This window comes from Rhinoderma darwinii, chromosome 8 (assembly GCF_050947455.1).
Source record: "Rhinoderma darwinii isolate aRhiDar2 chromosome 8, aRhiDar2.hap1, whole genome shotgun sequence".
Taxonomy (NCBI): Eukaryota; Metazoa; Chordata; class Amphibia; order Anura; family Rhinodermatidae; genus Rhinoderma; species Rhinoderma darwinii.
The window spans coordinates 67,126,592-67,151,384 of record NC_134694.1 but is presented as its reverse complement, the minus strand read 5'-3'; the positions used below and the strand labels follow the sequence as shown (position 1 = coordinate 67,151,384).

The following is a 24,793-nucleotide window of genomic DNA, read 5'->3' as shown; positions in this document are numbered from 1 at the left end:
GCAGCACACGGGTCGCATGCAGCCCTTGAGGCTGTTATCTGCGGCCCGCGGGACACCGTTGCGCCGTAGCACCGAGCAGGCCCAAGGAGGAGCCGCACTACGCTATTATAGGCTCTGCTACGATGTCAGGAGTCCCGGAGCAGAGCGTATAATATTAAACTGTAAAAGATCTTCTGGGGTCCTGTATCTAAGCCTACATTGTTAGGCTTAGATACAGTGGCTAAAAAAAATTGTCACACATGGAGCCTGTATCTAAGCCTAACACAATGTATGCTTAGATACAGGACCCCAGATGACATTCTTTTTATTCCTGTATAAGATTTGTGTTTTGGGGCCCTGTATCTAAGCCTAACATGTATTCTTAGATACATGGCCCATGTGTGACACTGTCTGCTTGGGTAATGTATCTAAGGCTACCTTGTGGTAGGCTTAGATACATGGTCAAACAGACAGTATCACACATGAGCAGTGTATCTAAGCATCACTTTTTTTTTCTTAGTTATGTGTTTTTTACAGTTCAAGGACTACTTCAATGACACCCTTTTTTATTTTTAATAAAATCGTTAACCAGTGTTGTGTGTGTTATTTCATTACAATATTTTTTCTATGTCCTCATTTATTTTAAAATGTATTACTAGTTCATTACTGTCTAACAGCGTCCATTAGTAAGGCTTCATGCACACGAGCGTGTGTATTTTACACGCGTGAAAAACTTGCGTCAATCATGTCTGTGTGTGTGCGTTACGGCGGATTTACACGAACGTGCTATACGTCCGTGCAACCCGCGTGGTTTTCACGCGGGTCGCACGGACCTATGCAAGTCTACGGGGGCATGCAGACTGTCCGTGAGTTTTGCCCAGCGTAAGTACGCTGCGTAAAACTCGCGACATGTTCTATATTTCTGCGTTTTTCGAGCATCACGCACCCATTGAAGTCAATGGGTGCGTAAAAATCACGCGCACCACACAGAAGCACTTCCGTGGGACGTGCGTGATTCGCGCAACAGCAGTAAAAAGTATGAATGTAAACAGGAAAGCACCACATGCTTTTCTGTTTACAAACATCCAAACGTAGTGTCATAATGATGGTGGCTGCGCGGAAAGCACGCAGCTGCGCACCATATGAACATGACACGGAGCTGTCAAGTGCATTTTGTGCACGCAAAACGCCACTGTATTTGCGTGCGCAAAACGCACACGCTCGTGTAAATCCGCCCTTATGCATCAGTGTGCTTTTCGATTGTCATGTGTTATTCACGCACTCACAAAGCCAGCACATTTTTTTCATCTAACAAATTGTGTAAATCACGCACCAAACACGTGTGTGCGGTGCGTGGTTTTCACGCATGCATTGACTTCAATGTGAGTGTAGGTGCAGGATAACGCACCAATAGAGGACATGCAGTATGTTTCACGCAGCGGACTCTCGCTGCGTGAAAAGTCACGCATGTGTCAACGGCCCCATTGAAATAAATGGGTCGCGTGTGTTGTGCGTTTTTTCAAAGCACAGCACACGGACGTGATTCACGCTTGTGTAAATCGTGCCTAAGGCCCCATTCTCAACAGGGTGAATCTCGCCCGTGTGCTGATTGTGAAAACCACGCACAGCACACGCGACCCATTATTTTAAATTGGCCTGTTTTCATATGCGTTTCTCACGGGCGTCAATCTTACACGCAAGTGTGCATGAGGCATAAGACGGGGCTGGACGAACGCAAAAAAAGCCGCAAACAACGCCGCAAAAAACAATAAAAAAACAACGCCAAAAAGGCTACGATAAACGCGGGGAAAAACATTAAAAAAAAAACGTGAAAAAAACAGCAAACAAAGAGGCAAAGAACGCCACGAAAAACGACAGGGAAAACGCCACGAAAGACGCAACGAAAAACGCAGAAATAAAAAACCCCCCAAAAATACGCGAAAAGCGTAGAAAAAAAGGCTATGATAAACGACACGCAAAACGACGAAAAAAATATAGTGGAAAATGACGCGAAAAAAGCCGCAAACAAAGAGGCAAAGAAGGCTGCGAAAAAAAACGGGGAAAACCACACGAAAGACGCAATGAAAAACGCATAAAAAATTTCCGACAACAACGACGCAAAAAAAGAAACGATAAACGACGCGAAAAAAAGGATACGATAAACGAAACGGAAAACACATTCAAAAACATCGCAAAAAAAGACGCAAACAAACAAGCAAAAAACGCCAAGATAAAGTAAGCGAACAACGCCCCGAAAAAAATCGGCAAAGAAAAACGCAAACAGCGCACAAAAAACGCCGGGAAAAACGACGCAAAAAACAACGTGCAGGGAGAGGTAAATCTGCCGCAAACTTCAAGACGGAATTTTGAGGCAGATATTGTTCCTGCCAAAAAACTCTGTGTGAACATAGCCTTAGTGGAGAGAGACATGAGATAGAGGAGGGCGGACAAGGGTTAGGGTATGTTCACACGAGGGCGTCCGTAACGGCTGAAATTACGGGGATGTTTCAGCCTGAAAACATCACCGTAATTTCAGCCATAACGGCATGTGCAGGCGCTTGAACGCCGCGTCCATTAGGGGCGTAATTGGCGCTGCTATTCATTGGAGTCAATGAGTAATGGCTCCAATTATGCCCAAAGAAGTGACAGGTCACTTCTTTGACGCGGGCGTCTATTTACGCGCCGTCATTTGACAGCGGCGCATAAATATACGCCTCGTGTGAACAGACAAACGTCAGCCCATTGCTTTCAATGGGCAGATGTTTGTCAACGCTATTGAGGCGCTATTTTTGGACGTAATTCGGGGCAAAAACGCCCGAATTATGTCCGTAATTAGTGCGTGTGAACATACCCTTAGGGTAGACACGAAGAGGTGAAAAGAGAAATAAAACATAAATGTGAAAAACATAATGGGGGGAGAACATTTGCTCATCATCCTTCAAGAATGTCATCAAGAAGACAAGTGCAGTGAAGGAGGTCAGCGGGAGGAGCAAGGACAGCTCACATGAACTCTTGGAAGGTACGTGCACGCTCATTGCAGCCTGCAATGAGCGTGCACGTGAAAAAAGTTTCATCACAAGGAAAGATCAACCAACCAGAGCTGAACTGCATGTAAACAAACTGTGCTGAATTCAAAGAAGAAATGTGTTAAGTAGAATTTTTTTAAAAAATAATGCTTTATTTAGGTTGTCTGTATAAGGGGTAATGTATGACAGAGTTTTTGAAAAAATGTTGGGATCTCGGACAACCCCTTTAAGCCATTAAAATGAAAAATATTTTTTTTTCCAACAAGATGTAGTTTTAGATAAACATTTTTCATTTTTACAAGGAATAGAGAAGAAAAAGCACCCCAACATTTGTAAAGTAATTTCTCCCGAGTACGGTAACGCCCCATATGTGGTTATAATCAGCTGTTTACATATATGGGAGCATTCAGACGAAAAGGAGCGGTATTTATCTTTTGGAGCGTAGATTTTGCTGGAATGGTTTGCGGACAGCATGTTGCATTTGCAAAACCACTGATGTACCAAACAAAAGTGACCCCGTTTTAGAAACTACACCCCTAAAGGCATTTATCAAGGGGTGTAGTGAGAATTTAGACTCCACAGGGGTTTTTCAGAAATGAATACGCAGTGGATGGTGCAAAGTGAAAATTGCAATTTTTCCACTGATATGCCTATTCACCTCACAATATGTTGTGCCCCTGGAGAATCTTACCCCATAAATTGTTAAGCGGGTTCTCCCGGGTATGGTAATGCCATAAATTGCTGTTTGGGCACACTGTAGGGCTAAGAAGGGAAAGACCGCCATTTGGAGCATGGATTTTGCTTGGTATTCGTTTTGTTTGAGTATTACTGGTATTTCAGTTTATAATGTGGGGGCATATGTAATCTGTGCGGAGTACATCAGGGTATAATAATGGGGTAAATAATACAATTCTCCATAGATGTGTGTTACGATGTGAAACGATCAGTTATGCGCAGGCCGGTGTCACACTGATAAACTGTTTTCTTTCTTATCCCCCTTTTGTAATACTCTGCACCTTTTGGGGACCTTTTCAGTTTGGGAAACTTTTCAGGGAAAGTTTTGCGCTGATATAATATGGGCGCCACCGCTTCCAGCGGATTTGCTATGTCCCTTCCCTTTCCTAGTTCCTAAATACTAGGGCCCTGAAACTGAAGGAATGTTCCCCTCCGGCCTGCGCATTGAGATGTTTTTTCATCACAGCATTACTAGTGCCATAACTTTTTTATTTTTCAGTTGATTGAGCGGTGTGCTGGCTTGTTTTTTTGCGAGACGGGCTGTAGATTTTATTGGTAGCATTTTAGAACACATACGACTTTTTGATTACTTTTTTGTAAAGGAAATTACCAAAAACAAGCAATTCTGGAATAGTTTTTTATTGTTTTTTTTTTCGGCATCTACAGTGCGCCCTAAATTACGATGTTAACTTTATTCTGCGGGTCGATATGATTACGGCGATACCAAATTTATATAGTTTGTTTTTTTTATGTATTGCGGCTTTTGCACAATAAAATCACTTTTTTTTATAAAATCATTTGTTTTCTGTGTCGCCATATTCTAAGACCCATAACTTTTTTGTTTTTGCGTGGACAAAGCTGTGTCAGGGATTATTTTTATTGCGGGACGGAATGCCGTTTTTATTAGTACTATTTTGGAGTAAATGTGACTTTTTGATCACTTTTTATAGCATTTTTTGGAAGTAGATGTGACCTAAAAACAAAGATTCTAGCGTTGTTTTTCATGGTTTTTTTTTACGGCGTTCACAGTGCGGGATAAATGACATAATAGTTTTGTAGTTTGGGTCGTTACGTACGCGGCGATACCAATTATGTATAGTTTTTTTTTATTTTTACAGTTTTTCCCATAATAAAAGACTTACTATGGGAAAAAAGGCAGTTTAGCTTTTTTTTTAAAAATGAAGCGTGTGTTTTTATTGTTTTACGACATTTTTTTACTTTATTGACTTGTCCCACTCGGGAACTTGTGGGCTTGATGCCCCGATCGCTACTCTAATACACTGCACTACATACGTACATACGTAGTGCAGTGTATTAGCGCTGTCAGTTATTCACTGACAGCAAGCCTATGAGGACACGCCGCAGGCGGGTCCTCATCGGCTCCTGTACAAACAAGGCAGACTGGGACGCCATTATTTGGCCTCCAAATGCCACAGCAACGCAGTGATTGCGTCTATTGAGCGCAGCATCTGAGGGGTTAATCAGCCAGATCGGAGAATAGCTCCGGTCCTGGCAGTTACAGGAGGGTAACAGCTGTCACCCCGTGTTGATGGTGCCGGCTCTGCTTCTGAGCCCGCACCATCACCGCGACGTAACTGTACTGCGGTTTGCGGGAACACCTTCCCGGCAGCGCCGTATATATATGGCGGATGTCGGGAAGGGGTTAAGGTGTAAATGCAGATAACATGAGAATTCCCCCCCCCCCCACCAAGTCACACTGAGGCCTCATGCACACGACCGTGCTCGTAATTACGACTCGTAATTACGAGCACGGCCGGGCACTTTTGCGAGCCGTGCTCCCATTATAAAGCATAGCAGCACGGCCCGTAAAATGAAAAAATAGAACATGTTCTATTTTTTTAACGGCACGGGCACCTTCCCGTGAGAAAACGGGAAGGTACCCGTGACCAACAGAAGTCTATGGGCCCGTTATTGCGGGTCGTAATTACGACCCGCAATAACGGGTGTTTTTACGGTCGTGTGCATGAGGCCTAACAGTGGTCTGGGAATCTGAGAAATAAGAGTTGTTCAGCAGAGTTTAACTGGTTCCCGACCGCTGGCTGTATTTTTACGGCCAGCGGTCAGGGAAGGGTCCTTAAAACCCGAGCCATAGACTTTTTACGGCTGGGGTTTTAACTTGCTGCCCGCGCGATCGGGCAGCTGAATGTCGGGTCTCCGGCTGTCAGTGACTTCCGGGGACCCTGAGAAGATAGAAGCAGCTTTCGCTGCTTCTGTCTTCTCTGATGATTTGTACACAGCGCTCAATGAACTCTGTGTATAGGAATAGAGACAGCAGCAGCGGCGCTGTCTCTATTCCTCCTGGTGATCATGTGACTGGTCACATGATCGCCGGGTGCCGTTACTGACAGACTGCTGCTGGGTCTTACTAGACCCAGCACAGCCCTATTAGTGACAATCGTCACTATGAGAGGGCTGATTTCCCCAGTTACAGGGGAAAAACATGGTGTAAAAGAAAGAAAAAAAATATATAAAGTTCCCCAAAGGTCTTTTTTGACCTTTGAGGGACAGACCATAGTAATAAAAAAAATTGTAAAGTAAAGTGCAAAAAAAAATTAAATAATAAATACACATAAAATACCCACCCCAAAAAAAAACGTCCCCCCCCGCCAATCATTGTTGCAACGCTAGCGCTGACCCAATTACTCTAATATAGACATGTAATATATTAAAATTTACGGTAAACAATGACGATTACAAATAAAAGGTCTATTTTAGGGTAAAACTATGTTATTACCATAAAAAAACAGCTGAAACGTAAAACAAGCTTATTTCTTTACTATTATTTTCAAACTTTATGAATAAAAATTCTAAAATAGCAAAAAAGGTGTGTATAAAAACGATAAAAAAAAAAGAAACCTGCATTGTCTACGGAAAAAACGTCGCAAAAATCACGTCGTTAGCCCAACAAATAAAAAAGTTAGAGCCATTTAACTAACACGTGCTAAAAATGGCTAAACGGTGTCTGGTCCTGAAGGCGCAAAATAGCCCGGTCCTGAACTGGTTAAATACAAAACTCCTCATCCATAATCCTAACATCACTTACTTATTGGCGTTGATCCCTTTTCCTCCTCTTTCTTACATGACACTGGAGGAGGAGGTGGAGGCGGCATTAGCTTGGAATCAATGTCTTCACAGTCTGCATCATAGTCATCGTCATCATCATCTAAGCAGAACACAAAATCAATTGCAACAAAACCTCAACTATTTTCACATCAACTGGGATGACTATGACATGGTTTATTTACCTGTTCTTCGAGAGAGATGAAGATTTCCCATAGCCTGCCTATATCTGCGAGACTCATCTTCAGCCACTTCATTGATATCAGAGTAGTCAATAGCATCATCAGTACTCTTAACCCAACCTAGATAATAAAATAAATAACTTTATAAACAATAAGGAACATCATCCAAAAAAAAAGTATGAAGAGATGTGCCTCAGGGTGCTCGATTTATCTCCTCCTGCATTTTGGGTTTATGATCATAGCTGCTTTTTGACCAACCACTGCTCCTTCCAGAGAATAGGAAAGTCTTCGTGTAAACTTGGGAAGTGTCCATGTGACCAAAGACATGTCTGTATACCTTCCAAAATGGCGGACAAAAATTACAGCTTTCTATGTGTTGTTCCATTAGGAACAACAGCGCTTGACGGAACCCGACAGACCCGGTTATAAGTCAATAAAGTCCATCGGTACCATTGGTGTCCATTGGGCCACTGTTCCGGTACTCCATTAATATTAAACAATGGAATTGCAGAACGTGATCTGAATGAGGCCTAATTTACATGTATGCTACACATTTGGATGCTACAAGACTACATTGACACAGCATTCTATGTATTCCATTTCATTACCATCTTCATCCAAGTTCACCCCTTCAGTTTCTGCAGCCTCGTCTACACTGGATGTGATTTCTGTAATAAGATTCCCAAATCCAAGAGCTCCCAACCCTGCAAGGTGTTTCTTTGACTCCTAAAAAAAATTAAAAAAAATGAGACAAAGACAATTGGTTTAACGGTAATAAAACAATTTTCTTTTATCCGTGTTAATGTTGTCGGTGGGATCACACTGTTGTAAACGCTCCTTTTCCGCGCTGTAGGGAGAATGAAGCATTGCACAGTGCCATTGATATAAAACAGCATTCCCTGAGCTGAAACTATCCATTTATTTCCCCAAAGGCATCAGATGACAGGTGGTCAGCCCAGGTATAATTAAAGGGGTAGTCCAGTCTTCAAAATGTTTTCACCTATTCACTTTCATTTTGAATGAAGCAGCGCATGCCCGGGCTTCAGCTCCATTCAAACTCCTTCTAGTCGCAATCTTGCAGCTGGGGGAAACAGGAGTCCCAGTGGTCGGACCACTACCGATCTGGCATTTTTCCCCTATCCAGTGGAAAGGTGAAAAATGCTCAAGGCTGGAATACCCCTTCAAAAGCAAAGACCAGGAGTGCAAAATACACAGAGAGAGCATAAGGCCTCAGGCCCACTTCAGTTATTTTCTTCAGGGTGCTATCCGTTGTTTTAACTCATAGCACCCGGACACACTCATTTCAATGGGGCCATGCACACTTCTGTTGTCTTAACGGAACAGTTCCGACAAAAATAGGACAGGTCTTACTCCTGTCCGTTTTTGACAGAACAGTCTCGGCCTTTAAATAAATTTAGTCCGTTGAAACAACGGACTGCACACGGAAACCATCCGTGTGCGGTCCGTGTTTCATGGATCAGTTATTAGCGGCCGCACGACGGCCAACGGAAGTGTGCATGAGACCTAATGGAAAGATTTGTACGTCTTTCATGTTTATGTTCAACTTCTGGTTTTGGCTTACAAATACTGACCAAAATACTGTGTGAAATAGTCAGACCAGATTTATTTTTCATCAGTATGTTTCAGTTAGAAAAGTTGATGATGACTGTTTAGTCCACATAAACTGCAGCCAAGGGGCATCAATACCTATCGAGCCAAACCGAAAACCGCCATATATATCAACACTAGAAATAGAATACCTATTAAAACATACATAGATCCAGAGTATAATTAACCAATAGTACAAAATGTAGCACTATCCAATATATCAAAAATACCTTTATTAGAATAGATTATAAAAACATATACAGGCCATCACACAAAATATAAAATAACATACAATAAAATGTGGTGGTAGCATGAGGGATCACAATGCACCAAATTACATATATATTCAAAAATGGGGTATGGTATATAAATACTCAAAAACACAGTATAAAATTACACCTCATGAATTACCAGTATATGAGTACACAATCACTAGACAAGGGGTAAAGATATAAAAGTGACAAAGATCAAAGACCCGAATTAGGTCAGATACCAACCCGTATTTTGCATATTGATCCCCAAAAAAAGACAAGCCACAGACAGACACCCCAAGGGGGTGGCAAGTACAGCCAAGGGGCATCAGCTTACAGCAATCAAAAGAGGATATACGGTACTTGAAAAAATAAAAACTCACTAATGTAGACGAGCCGTTAGGCCTCATGCCCACTTCAAGAGACTCTGTCACCACATTATAAGTGCCTTATCTCCTACATAAGGAGATGGGTGCTGTAATGTAGGTGACAGCAGTGATTTTTATTTTAAAAAATGATCTGTTTTCATCACTGTTAGCGATTTTAGATTTATGCTAATGAGTTGCTTAATGCCCAAGTGGGCGTGTTTTTACTTTAGACCGAGTGGGCGTTGTACAGGGGAGTGTATGACGCTGACCAATCAGCGTCATATACTTCTCTCCATTCATTTAGTCAACGCATAGGGATCCTGTTAGATCGCTATGTGCTGTCTTAGGGTATGTGCACCCGCTAGCTTCCTTTTACGTCTGAAAAGACAGACTGTTTTCAGGAGAAAACAGCTGCGTCGTTTCAGACGTAAAAGCTCCTCCTCGCATTATGCGAGGCGTCTTTGACGCCCGTAATCTTGAGCTGCTCTTCATTGACTTCAATGAAGAACGGCTCAAATTACGTTGCAAAGAAGTGTCCTGCACTTCTTTGCCGAGGCAGTCAATTTATGCGTCGTTGTTTGACAGCTGTCAAACGACGACGCGTAAATGACAGGTCGTTGGCACAGTACGTCGGCAAACCCATTCAAATGAGTGGGCAGATGTTTGCCGACGTATTGTAGCCCTATTTTCAGGCGTAAAACGAGGCATAATACGCCTCGTTTACGTCTGAAAATAGGTCGTGTGAACCCAGCCTTTTACTAACACATTAACAATACTGAAGTGTTTAGACAGTGAATAGACATTCCACGGGATGTCTATTCACAATCTCTGCACTTCGTTACTGTTTCTATGGTAGTTACAGCAGAGATTACGCGGTAAATGACAGGTTACAACGAGACCACGCTTCCTCTGCTGTAACTACCACAGAAACAGTAACGAAGTGCAGAGATTGTGAATAGACATCCCGTGGAATGTCTATTCACTGTCTAAACACTTCAGTATCGTTAATGTGTTAGTATAAGACAGCACATAGCGATCTAAAAGGATCCCTATGTGCAGTGTAAATGAATGGAGAGAAGTGCGTCATACACTCCTCTGTACAACGCCCACTTGGTCCAAAGTAAAAACACGCCCAGTTGGGCATTAAGCAACTCATTAGCATAAATCTAAAATCGTGAAAGTGGATAAAATAGATCACTTTTTTTAAATAAAAAGCACTGCCGTCACCTACATTATAGCGCAGATCTCCTTATGTAGGAGATAGGGCACTTATAATGTGGGGACAGAGCCTCTTTCAGGGTGCTATCCGTTGTTTTAACTGATAGCACCCTGACACACTCATTTCAATGGGGCCATGCACACTTCCGTTGTTTTAACAGAACTGTGCGTCTGTTCCCTCAAAAATAGGACAGTCTCGGCCTTTTCATTGATTTTGACCGTGAAACAACTGACTGCACACGGAAGCCATCCGTGTGCGGTCCGTGTTTCACGGAACCGTCATTAGCGGCCAACGGAAGTGTGCATGCAGCCTGACCCTGACAGCATACATTCATTGCAGAAAAATTACTTGTCACGGGCTGGCAAGCAAAGAAACAATAACGTGATCCTTTTAGAAACATTAATAAATAAAAACAAAATGTAAATTAAACAGCAGCAACTGTCAACATTTGTAACAATCTGCATTGTATCTTTCATGCAAACCTTAGATAACTATAAGTTTAGTCAGATGGGTGTTTGAAACGCAGGTGATAAGTCTACACAGCAGGCAATGTAAGAGTGCTAGCTCCAAATATATCTGTGCTCTATCTGGGAGTCACAGTGGGCCAGTAGTGTACCCCACTGTCAGATCCAACCACTGACTCAACTTTTTTGCTTTGAACCACACACCTTCAAGAGTCAGCCACAGCACTCCCTGATAATATTGTCTACAATGTCATCTTACAGTGCCCCCTGATGCCAGCCACACTACCACCTTACAGTGCCAGTCGCATACAACCCCCTATAGTGCCAGCCATCACACAGTTTACCAACACTGCATCTTACATCGCCACCATGCGGGCACAGGACAATGACATCATGACAGTTTGCTAATCTTAGAGATAGGGGCACGTAGTTAAACAAGTGAAGAGTCGCTTTAATCTTTGACTATTCTGGAGAACGCCTACGTGGGCACTCATTTTTCTTTTGGAAAATGAAAGAATAGACCTGATTGTTGCTATTGGCAACTTTTTCTTTGGACTAGCTTATAGAACTCTCTTCTAATGACATGCACATTGCTTAAGGCCCTTTTACACTGGCCAATTATCGGGCAAACAAGCGTTCACAGAAAGCATTTTCCCAATAATTGCCCTGTGTAAAGAGCGCAACGATCAGCCGATGAACGCTAACGCTTGTTCATCGGCTGACTGTATCGTTTATGCAGCATGAAATATTATCGTTGACGGCACAACACCTTCCTGGGTGATCAGGGAGATAAACTGCTGACATGATAGAAATGTATGGGACCGGCGATCGGAGTAACGAGCGCTCGCCCCCATACATAGCTCCTTGTGAAAGAAGCAAATGAGCGCATATCAATAAGCTGGCTCGTTGATCGGCGCTCGTTTACACGGCCCACGTAAGAGAACCCTTATGGCCATAGAAACGCACCGAGTCGTATAACGGGCAACAAACAACAGTAACTTCATCTCGCACATCTGAGAATAGGAAAGACGGTTCATATTCTCAAAAGGACCTCAAACACTGGGATCTGATCAGTTGCTATGGGCAACTCCTCCACCGAATGATCACAAATCCATGATGACCGACACTGGCACAGATACATAATATCATATACAATCCAAGAGTCATTCAACAAATCACTACACTGCCCTGACTCTCATGTAGTGAAGACGGGAGATATGAACTACAAGTACCAGCAACACATCATCAGTACACAAGAACATTCCTCTTGCTCGTCACATGCCAGGAGCTCACCTTGTCCAGCACCGAGTCATCCTCCAGCTGCCCGTCCTCATTAATATTCCCGAACAGAAAGCCTGTGATAGAAAACGGCCGTTCCTCATCACTCTCCGAGTCCGACATCGTAAACCGGAAGTGGGTGACTATAAACAGGAAGTTCCTATGGTAAACTCGGGCAAGTGCACGGTGTGCACTGTGGAACGCAGGTACTTCCGTTTCCGGAAAACGGGGGGGGGCTGAGTGGTTATGGATTGTAGGCGCCAAGACTATGTGAGAAACGAGTGGTGTGTCGGAATGGCTAGTAGTTGTACATGTAATAATATCCTATAGCGTTATAAGGCTGGACATCGTACCGAGACATCCTATCCAGCTCTACACATCTGCGGCTGTCCTGCAGTTGTGAAACTACAACTCCCAGAATGCCCCAACCACCGGAAGTGTTAAGAGTATGTTTACACAGAAAGATTTGCTGCAGAAATTTCTGCGACTGCAAAAACATTCCATAAATCTGAATTGGGTTGTTTCTGCAGTATGTGCCTGGATATCTGCAAACCCTATGTTGCGTTTTGCAGCAAATCTGCAGCGTGTGAATTTTCTCTTCTGCAAGGTGATGTCACTGGGTTTTCTTAACATTATAAAATGGTAAAACTCCTACTATTCCTCATTAAAGGGATTCAGGGGTGAGAGATCCTCCAATGATATGCTTATTGCAGTGTAGCCCATTGACGTGCCCCCTTGTCTCGCCATCAACATTAGTGGCATATTGCTAGGATGGTTTAACCGGGTGTTTCCAGCTAATGAAACCACTGACGATCACTATAATAAAGTGGCAGCAGCACTAGGAAAGTGCCCTGACCCTTTGCCTTTCCAGGTGGCCACATGGATAGCCTTTAAAGATATATTGCCACCTTAGACATTTCCTGCATATCCGTGGAATATACGATAAATGTTTGATAGACGTATCTCAAGAACGGGTCACGCCAACCCCTGTCCGACCTGGAAAGACAGGCACGCAATTTTATTGATCGCTATTGCGGAAATGGCCGACCCTGAGTGAGCAGCCTCCTCTCCATTCATCCCCTGCCTGGATGTGGTGGCCCGCTCATTGCAGCTAGCGGCCACTTCACCAGGTAGGAAAGGGGACGGGTGATCCCTATTCTTGAGATAGGTGTGGGTCCCAATTCTGGAACTGCATGTAGCAGACATTTATGACATATCCCGCAGATATAGACATAAAGCTCTAAAATAGTAATAATCCAATGGCCATTAATGTGGCTGGGCTTGAAAAGGGAGAGCAAAGCTGACCGGAGATAAATAGGCACATCACATTCCTAGCGCCACTGTCACTATGTTCTAGCAAATGATGGGGGTCACATCAAATGGACCCCTGCCGATCAGACATTGGTATCATATCATAGGAATAAGCCACCAATGTCAATTGTGAGACAACCCCTTTGATAATTGAGTCATTCAGAGTTCATTTAGTGAACAAAACATCCATGTTATAAACTGACATTCTTGTGAATTTCAATAAAGTCCAAAATGTTGCAGATATTTGGCACATCTGGCACTTTATCTGTATAAAAAACTTTTTGGCAGCACAAACTTTTGCAAAAAGGAGACACTTTATTAGCCAGCGTAGAGCCGCCATAGGGGATTTATGGGCAGTAGAGCCCCCTGTATTGCATCCATATTCCTCAAAAGTGCTTTTATTAAGCAATTGGCTGAACTTGACATGTTTTACAGTGCCCGACACGGCACCCCCCCCCCCCACAAAAAAAACCCCATAGTATCCTGAAGGTTTTTTCCTAGACAGAGTCCTATCATGATAATGTCACAATAGAGGTTGTTTTTATTCCTAGGTGTTTTCCATTGTCACGGTATCACAATATTCTCTGTATTCATTTATACATTGTGTTTTCTATTGTGCTGATGTCACAGTATTGTTTGTATATACACATTTTCTACGCTTTATTGTGACAACACAATGGAGTTTATCTTTTTTCTTAGGCAGAATTCTTTTGTGATGATGTTACAACAGTGTTTGCATTAATCTCTAGGCATAACGTCATTATGATGATATCACTATAGTGCTTTTTTTTTTTTTTTTGCTAGGCAGTTATATTATAATGTCACAATAGTGTTTGTTATTAGTCTTTGTTTTTATTCTATTGTCATGATATCACAATATTCTCTTTATACATATATGTGATTGTGATGATGTCACAATAGTATGTCTATTCCTAGGCGTGTTCCGTTGTGATGATATCACAATATTAACTGTATTCATTTTCAGATTGTTTCAGTGTGATGATGTCACAATAGTCTCTGTATAATTATTATTATTATTATTATTATTTATGTTTTTAATACAGAGCAATTTTATTTTTTGTTTTATTTATCTACTAAAATCTATTTATGAAAATAAGTTGTGTGTGAATTCACCAATGCAAAAGACTGCATGCTACGTTCGGATGTGGGGTATTACAGAACTCCAAGACACCACAGAAGGTTGTGTTGCCAAGTACATTATTTTTATTAATAGGTGGCACATGTGCAAAGAAAATAGCAACATTTTTGCCTTAATGGTATTATTTAAAAATAAACTACCTGGGAACATCTCTAGTGCCTTGGACATTTTCTTTTGGATTCTACCAAAAATATCTCATTCCAGAAAACTCTTTTAAAGAGGCTCTGTCACCAGATTATCAAATCCCTATCTGCTATTGCATGTGATCGGCGCTGCAATGTAGAGAACAGTAACGTTTTTAGTTTTTTTTTAAAAACGATCATTTTTGCCCAAGTTATGAGCAATTTTATATTTATGCAAATGAGCTTTTCAATGGACAACTGGGCGTGTTTTCTCGTATTACCAACTGGGCGTGTATTGTGTTTTTACCAACTGGGCGTGTATTGTGTTTTTACCAACTGGGCGTGTACTGTGTTTTTACCAACTGGGCGTTGTGAATAGAAGTGTATGACACTGACAAATTAGTGTCATACACTTCTCATCGTTCCCACCCAGCTTCTTTCACTGCAGACACACAGCGTGACATCACCCACAGGTCCTTCAACCTTGTCGTCGGACAAAGAAGATACATCGGCTCCAGGCGTCCAAAAGGTTAATATGCTCGTCTCTAGGGAGTTTGCTATGCTTACCTGCACATACCCTGCACTGTACTCTCTGACGCCTGGAGCTGATGTGTCTTCTCTCTTCCGACGCCAAGGTTGAAGGACCTGTGGGTGACGTCACGCTGTGTGTCTGCAGTGAAAGAAGCTGGGTGGGAACGATGAGGTCACCCACATGTCCTTCAACCTTGGCGTCGGAAGAGAGAAGACACATCAGCTCCAGGCGTCAGAGGGTATAGTTGAATCTGCAGCAGCATCACCGTGTGCAGGTAAGCCTAGTAAACTCCCTAGAGACGAGTATATTAACCTTTTTGGACGCCTGGAGCCGATGTATCTTCTTTGTCCGACGACAAGGTTGAAGGACCTGTGGGTGACGTCACGCTGTGTGTCTGCAGTGAAAGAAGCTGGGTGGGAACGATGAGAAGTGTATGATGCTGATTTGTCAGCTTCATACACTTCTATTCACAACGCCCAGTTGGTAAAAACATAATACACGCCCAGTTGTCCATTGAAAAGCTAATTTGTATAAATATAAAATTGCTCATAACTTGGGCAAAAATGATAGTTTTTAAAAAAACAACAACTTTGCTGTTATCTACATTGCAGCACCGATCACATTCAATAGGAGATAGGGATTTGATAATCTGGTGACAGAGCCTCTTTAACAGAGGATTCCAACAATACTCACACTTTGAACTGCTCTGCACCAAACATCAGTTAGTCACATATAAGTTAGCGTCCATGAGGTGCCTACTGACATGTAATACCTCAAGGACGTTTTCCTTGCAGAATTGACTTGTACATATGGCTTTCGTAGGCACAGCCGTGACCAAGCCTCACAGAGCTTGCAGGGTGCTACTGATAGACTTTCACTAGATCCCATCCATGTCCAAAGTGCTGCTCATTTATTATGTGTTTGCCCACAGGGTTAGGTTTTCTCTCCTCAGAGCAGTGTATCTTGAGAAATTGCTAGGCGGTACCCTATTGGCAAAAGCTCTGATGAAAAGTAGGTGACAAAACCAATTTTGGACTTTATCTAGCTGATTGCCATTTCTATTACCCTCAGATATCAGCTGTTATCGCTGGGGAAGCTGTGAGTAGCCACACATATTGTTGCAGGGAAATGTGGTATTACACAGTGGCCAAGTAAATGAAAGTGCGGGCATGTAATTTATGCTCCAAATCTCATAGATGTGGACCCACTCTTTCAAGCAGTTTTCTGCTCTAGCTAATAGAGGTGGGGGTCACAAAACATGCATATACCCTAATAGGACAACCCCCTTAAAGGCTATGTGCAATTTTGCAATACATTTTTGCATTGCTCTAATGCATCTAAATTAAAAACTGAAAAATATTTGCAAAATGTCTTGATGTAAAATCTCCTACCATTTTTCAAATAATTGGGACTGCAAATAGTCACAGCTCTTGAACAAGAGGAGCATTAATCCTAAATGTCATTTTTACATATCTCATTCACATTAATGTAATATCTGTCCCCTGCATTTGTTCCGCTCCAGAAGTAAAAAAAAAAAAACCTAGCATAAAAATGTGTAAGCCATGTAGTTCTCATTCCTGAGCGACTTTATTGTGGGAAGACTATCATACATGAAAACGATTTACAGTGCTGTTGTGGAAATGTTCTCTCTAATGACAAGCAAATTATTTGCTTTATGTTTCTGCAACAATATATCTCCTAGTACAGAATATGTATATTGGTAATAGTGACATTGGTATTCTCGCTTTCTGTCATGCTGGAGTTACGTAATCACAAATTACTCATGGCTGTAAATAGATGCTTTGTGCTCTTTGCTGCCAAAGGCTTTCAATGGGATATTCTTTAGGAGAAGCGGCGATACTTGTCCCCTCTTCATTATTATTCAATCTATCCACGATCTTTCAAAAAGAGCTGTATATCTGAGGCTGCCTTGCTTCTTAATACGTTATCCTATGAGTGTCTTTACTTTACTCCTCATTTGTCGATTGTAGCAGATTTTCTATGCTTTTAATGTTAAAATAACCTACTACATTTGACTCCATATTAAAGGGCTAGCATTAACTATTTTATGTGATACATGTATGAATGATGTTAGAATTACAAATATGATATAACCAAAGTATATTTTTCTCATGCACAATAAACATCTTGTCTGTACAACACACTGGCAGTAATGATATAGTTAAAAACTACTACAATGCCATACCACCAAAATCAGTACCTCACCCCTCTCAAGCAATAAAATTTACACAAGGCAATGATCGAGAACAAGCGTTCATATGAACGCTCGTTTTCCCCGATAATTGGCCCGTGTATCAGTCAGCAACTTAAAGAGGCTCTGTCACCAGATTATAAGTTACCTATCTCCTACATAATGTGATCGGCACTTTAATGTAGATAACAACACTGTTTTTAATTTTTAAAAACGATCATTTTTGACCAAGTTATAAACAATTTTAGATTTATCCTAATTACTTTCCTAATGCCCAACTGGGCGTTTTTTAAATTTTGACCAAGTGGGCGTTGTAAAGAGTAGTGTATGACACTGACCAATCAGCATCATACACTTCTCACCATTCATTCCATTTTTACTCAGCACAGCATGATCTTGCGAGATCACGCTGTGCTGTCACATACACCCACATTATCTTTACTGAAGTGTCTTAGGAGTGAATAGACATCACCTCCAGCCAGGACGGATGTCTATTGACACTCCCGACACTTCTGTAAAGTTTGCTGTCAGCATGCTGGCATTCACAGCGTGATCTCGCGAAATCACGCTGTGCAGCGATTAAGTCCCACACAAACTTTACCGAATTGTCGGGAGTGTGAATAGACATCACGTCCTGGCTGGAGGTGATGTCTATTCACTCCTAAGGGTATGTTCACACGGCCAAATTTCAGACGTATACGAGGCGTATTATGCCTCGTTTTACGTCTGAAAATACGGCTCCAATACGTCGGCAAACATCTGCCCATTCATTTGAATGGGTTTGCCGATGTACTGTGCAGACGACCTGTTATTTACGCGTCGTCGTTTGACAGCTGTCAAACGACGACTCGTAAAAATACAGCCTCGTCAAAAGAAGTGCAGGACACTTCTTTCAGACGTTTTTGGAGCTGTTTTCTCATAGACTCCAATGAAAACAGCTCCAAAAACGGACGTAAAAAACGCCGCGAAAACGGCGCCAAAAACGCCGCGAAAAATGCGAGTTGGTCAAAAAACGTCTGAAAAGCAGGGTCTGTTTTCCCTTGAAAACAGCTCTGGATTTTCAGACGTTTTGGTTGACTACGTGTGAACATACCCTAAGACACTTCAGTAAAGTTAATGTGGGTGTATGTGACAGCACAGCGTGATCTCGAGAGATCACACTGTGCGGAGTACAAATGGACATGATTGGAGAGAAGTGTATGATGCTGATTGGTCACTCATTGGTCAGTGTCATACACTTCTCTTCACAACGCCCACTTGGTCAAAAGTAAAAAATTGTCCAGTTGGGCATTAAGAAAGTAATTAGCATAAATCTAAAATTGCTCATAACTTGGTCAAAAATGATCGTTTTTCAAAATAAAAAACACTTGTTATCTACATTACAGCGCCAATCACATTATGTAGGAGATAGGACACTTATAATGTGGGGACAGAGCCTCTTTAACTTAGGCCATGTCTACATGTTGTGGATTCTGTTAGGATTGATGAAAAAAATTATGAAAATTGTGTCCATATTCTTCTGGACCTATGTGTGTGTGTGTGTGTGTGTGTGTGTGTGTGTGTGTGTGTGTGTGTGTGTATATATAATATATAATTATGTAGGAAAAAGGAAGAAAACCAGTGATCCAGAGCGGAGATGTTTAAAATGAAAACTTGTTTAAATTTTATTTCAAAATCTTTAAAAGAAATATACGAATAGCTTCCAGATACAGGGATATAGACACTCACTGTTGCCTACGCATTTCAGACGTGTACCACGTCCTTCCTCATGGCTTGTGGTACACGTCTGGTATGTGGTGCACATCTGAAACGCGTAGGCAACAGTCAGTGTCTATATCCCTGTATCTGGAAGCTATTCATATATTTCTTTTAAAGATTTTGAAATAAAATTGAAACAAGTTTTCATTTTAAATATCTCCGCGCTGGATCACTGGTTTTCTTCCTTTTTCCTGCTTAATTGCCGTGTGCCGTTGCGGCGATCGTGGCGCAGCCTGTGGGTGAAATCTACTAATGATGAGCTGGAGGATTCCTGCCAATATTTCTTATATAATTATGTATATTATAAACTATATTGCTTTGTTATGTTTTTGCAACTTGTTTTTGTTATTTTTTTTTTTCACTTTGCTTTCGCATGTATTAGGTTGTACTGCAACATTACGTAGGATTTTTTTTTCTACATTTGTTTGAATTCACAGAGGAATTGCCCACAAACAACAGTACTTTTTAAGCAATAAATCATGGAAAATTAAAGGCATTCTCCGTGACTTTTATATTGATGGTCTATCCTGAGATCGGTGGGAGTCCCCCACCGACCAGCTGTCTTAAAGGGAATGTGTCGCAAATTAAACCTTTTTTTTACTGCTGACAGTCTCCTCCAGCGTCACCATGCAATCCTGCTGACAGTCTCCTACATCATCACCACCCAAACTTGCTGACAGTCTCCTCCAGCATCACCATACAATCCTGCTGACAGTCCCCTCCAGCATTACCGCCCAATACTGCTGACAGTCTCCTCCAGCGTCACCATACAATCCTGCTGACAGGAGGAGACTGTCAGCAGGATTGTATGGTGATGTTGGAGGAGACGGTCAGCAGGATTGTATGGTGATGCTGGAGGAGACTGTCAGCAGGATTGTATGGTGATGTTGGAGGAGACTGTCAGCAGGATTGTATGGTGACGCTGGAGGAGACTGTCAGCAGTATTGGGCGGTGATGCTGGAGGAGACTGTCAGCAGGATTGTATGGTGACGCTGGAGGAGACTGTCAGCAGGATTGTATGGTGACGCTGGAAGAGACTGTCAGCAAGATGGCGGAGACTGTCAGCAGGATTGGGTGGGGACGCATCACCATACAATCTTGCTGACCGTCTCCTCCAGCATCACCACCCAATACCGCTGACAGTCTCCTCCAGTGTCCCCATACAATCTTGCTGACAGTCTCCTCCGCAGTAGAGGAGACTGTCACACCACTCTGTGATAGGAACAACCTTCTGCTGCTGACAGTCTCCTCCCCGACCTCCTGCTGACGGATACCTCACCTCCTCATCTGATCACAATCCGCACACCTTCCACACTGACAATACATCTCACACTCAGCACTGCTACATACACACACACTCAGCTCTACTACACAGACACACACAGTCAGCACTGCTACATACAGACACTGGCAGGGATTTTCCAAGGAACACTAAGAAGCAATGGCCCTTAGAAGATCAGAACAAGCACGATATGTTATCAGCAGGAACTTTACTGATAATAAACCTGCAGGGGATGACAGACTCCACGGCTGCACTGCAGGTATCGTCAGCAGATTACAAGGGCCGTTTATGTCAGCTTGTAGTTTGCAATGCAATGCATGGGCGGCCCGTCGGTGGTCTGTGAGAGAGAGAGAGAGGGACAGACAGAGACATACACCTTACCTGCAGTGCAGCTGGTCTTCAGAATTGCGCCTGCTATTTCCCTACAAACCGGCTTCTCTGCTGTGTGACTCTGACCTGCGTCTGCGCAGTACAGAGCCAGATAGCAGAGGCAATGGACGGCTGCCGTTCATTGTGCACTATGTATTGTAGCTGCCGTATTCCATCTCTGTATCACATACAGAGATGAAAAAAAAATGGCAGCCCCCATAGAAAAGTTAAAGTATGAATACATTAAAAAGTAGAACGTGACAACACAAATAAATCAAATTTTTGTTTACATTATATTAAAAGCAATATAATAAAAAAATTAAAAAAATCATGACACCTTCCCTTTAAGGGGCCGTGGTCTAGTCATAGTTTACCAGGCACAGCGCTGTACACTTTCGTAGAGGCTGTGCCTGGGATTGCAATCCCAGACTCACATCTGCCACTTTATCTGTAGAAAAAATAAATTGTCAGCACAAACTTTTGCAAAAAGGAAACCCTTTTTATTAGCCAGTGTAGAGCCGCCATAGGGGGATTTATGGGCTATGCCATCTACGGAAGCCTAGTGGGTCCTGACAAAGTCAGGTCCCACTATGCTTGCTGTCAGCGAGTAGCTGACAGCTCTAATACACTGTGTTACGCATGTAGTGCAGTGTATTAGAATTGTGATCAGGACTTCCTGCCTTCAAGTCCCCCAGTGGGACAAAAAAAAAAGTCAAAAAATGTGGAAATTTTTTTTTTTTTTAAAGTAATAAAAGTTTAAATCCCCCTTTTCCCTTTGCAGTCCGTTATTATTATAAATGAAATAAATAAACTATACATAATTGATATCACCGCGTCCGTAGCAACCTGAACTTCAAAAGTATTTTGTTATTTATCCCGCACGGTGAACGCCGTAAAAGAAAATAAGAATAAACCATACCAGAATCACAATTTTTTGGTCACTTCACCTTTCAAAAAATGTAATAAAAAGAGATCAAAAAGTCGCATGTACCCAAAAATGGTACTGATTGAAACTACAGTTCGTTACGCAAAAAACAAGTCCTCGCACGGCTTTCTTGATGGAAAAATAAAAAAGTTACGACTTTTCGTATATGGCAACACAAAAAGTAAATTATTTTTTATAAAATGTATTTTATTGTGCAAATGCCATAAGTTATAAAAAAAAATATAAACATATTATATTGCCGTAATCGTATCGCCCCGCAGAATAAAGTGAATATGTTATTTATAGTGCACGATGCGGTGAACGCTGAAATAAAAAACCGTAGTAGAATTGCAGTTTTTTATTCACCACGCCTCCTAAAAAATAAAATTAATGCTCATCGAAAAGTCACATGCACCCCATGAAAACTACAATGAATTCCTCAAGGGGTCTAGTTTCGAAAATGGGGTCACTTTTAAGGGGTTTCCTCTGTACTGGTACCTCAGAAGCTCTGCAAATGCTACATGGCACTCAGAAACCAATCCAGCAAAATCTACATGCCAAATAGCGCTCCTGCCCTTCTGAGCCCTGCCGTTTGTCCAACCAGCAGTTTATGACCACATATGGGGTATTTCCGTAATCGGGAGAAATTGCTTTTCAAATGTTTTGCTGTTTTTTCTCCTGTATTCTTTGTGAACACTAAAAGTTTGTACCTTTTATCCGCAAAAAAATATTTTCAATTTCACAGCCTAATTCCACAAAATGCAGCAAAAAAACAAAAACGTATGGTTTAAATGCTCAATATACCCCTTGATAAATTCCTTGAGGGGTGTAGTTTACCAAATTGGGTCACTTTTGGGGGTTTCCACTGTTTTGGCACCACAAGACCTTTTCAAACCTGACATGGTGCCTAAAATATAATTAATAAAAAGGAGGCCTCAAAATCCACTAGGTGCTCCTTTGCTTCTGAGGCCTGTGCTTCAGTCCATTACCACACTAGGGCCACATGTGGGATATTTCTAAAAACTGCAGAATCTGGGCAATAAATATAGAGTTACGTTTCTCTGGTTAAACCTTCTGTTTTACTGAAAAAAATGGAATCTAAAGGATTTTCTGCAAAAAAAATGAAATTTGTAAATTTCACCTCTACTTTGCTATAAATTCCTGCGAAACGCCTAAAGGATTAAGAAACTTTCTAAATGCTGTTTTGAATACTTTGAGGGGTCTAGTTAAAATGGGGTGATTTATGGGGGTTTCTAACATATAGGACCCTCAAAACCACTTCAGAACTGAACTGGTGCCTAAAAAAAAAAGCCTTTTGAAATTTTCTTCAAAATATGAGAAATTGCTGTTTATGTTCTAAGCTTTGTAGCATCCTAGAAAAATAAAAGAATGTTCAAAAAATGATGCCAACGTATAGTAGACATATGGCATATGTGAAATAGTAACTATTTTGTATGGTATAACCATCTGTCTTACAAGCAAATACATTTATATTCAGAAAAATGCTATTTTTTCAAAATTTTCTCAAAATTTTGCTATTTTTCACAATTAAACACTGAATATATTGTGCAAATTTTACCACTAACATCAAGTCCAATGTGTCACAAGAAAACTATCTCAGAATCGCTTGGATAGGTAAAAGCATTCCAGAGTTATTACCACGTAAAGTGACACATGTCAGATTTGAAAAATGGGCTCTGAGCCTTAAAGAGAACCTTTCACCTCCCCATACATGTGCAGCATGTAATGGGCAGAGCTTCACCAACCCTGGGGCACTTTACATTTTTTTTCTACCCTCCTCCGTTATTATCGGTGCGTTATATTTAAATAACCCCCTGAACTGTCAATAGGGCGTGCACTGGCAAGGGGCGTGTTATTATGGCTGTGACACTGTCCAATCAGATATGGACAGTGTTACAGCAAGAGCGAAGATAGAGGAGAGGGTGTGCGCGAGATACGTGATCTCTTTGTTAATTGTATCACCTCTTCACTATTACTTTATAAGTCAATGTATATGTATTTTGCAATGCCACAATAGGTTTCAGTATGTTCTGATGTTCTCAGTAATACCTGCACTGAACAGCGCAATAGCACTTTAATATGTATCACATCATACTCTGTTCACATCTGCGCTGGAGGATCCTTCACATTTGGCGAAAAAAATAACCCAGCATGCCAGGCGTTGTTAGGGATCCGGCACTCTGTCAATTTCGTTTTTCTGCTCCTATGACTGAGCAGAATAACAAAATTGCTGAACACAGATGTAAAAGGGCCTTATTTTAGGTATATAATATATAGGTTTGGTCTCCATTTGGCACTATATTTATAACTCGATATTGGCTTTCCAATTAGATTAATAGTATAAGTTTACTCTGGTTACGATCTGCCCCGATTCCGTATGCATTCGTGCGCTAACCCCACATTTTTCCTTTTGCTCTGTATATATGGAGATTGCAAAGGATCTGCCAGGCACCACGTCAGTGGATACTCCCAGGATTAATCAATCGACACCTGAGGCCGGACCTCTTAGACTAACTCCGGCTCCCACCAATCAGGGTGGCAGGCTCAGGAGTGGGAGAGCCTATCGCGGCCTGGTCAGTCAGAGTTAGCTCCGCCCCCTGTCCATTTATACCTGCCGTTTTCTCTTCCTCATTGCTTGTGATTCTTCCTGGTTTCCTGGCCCTGCTACGGCATTTCTCCAGCCTGCTACTGCCTTGCTTCAGCCTTGCTACAGCTTCCGCTTATCCTGCTTCGCTCTGACCCCGGCTTGCTTCCTGCTCCTTGCTCTGCGTTCGTATACTTCGTGACATCCTGATTCTGACTGCCTCGATGACCAGTCTGGTTTCCTCACGGTGTTCCGTGGGCTACTGCCCCTTCCCTTGCTTGTTCCCTGTTTGTATCCCCTTGCACTTAGTCAGCGTAGGGACCGCCG

General features: G+C 42.0%; 1 protein-coding gene across 3 annotated transcripts in view; it reads right to left on the bottom strand.

The window, feature by feature from the left end:
- TAF1 (TATA-box binding protein associated factor 1) overlaps positions 1-12,395 on the bottom strand; it is a 77,631-nt gene extending 65,236 nt beyond the window's left edge. Inside the window, exons 1-4 of one of the 3 annotated variants that reach the window (XM_075835705.1) lie at positions 12,207-12,395; positions 7,612-7,729; positions 7,007-7,123; positions 6,805-6,924 (exon numbers count right to left, since the gene is read on the bottom strand). In XM_075835705.1, the coding sequence (XP_075691820.1) occupies positions 6,805-6,924; positions 7,007-7,123; positions 7,612-7,729; positions 12,207-12,314 (463 nt within the window). In that variant the 5' untranslated portion in view covers positions 12,315-12,395. The remainder of the gene's footprint in view (positions 1-6,804; positions 6,925-7,006; positions 7,124-7,611; positions 7,730-12,206) is intronic. The other 2 variants (XM_075835704.1, XM_075835706.1) reach the window with 2 other exon arrangements.
- Between the last annotated feature and the right edge of the window lie 12,398 nt (positions 12,396-24,793).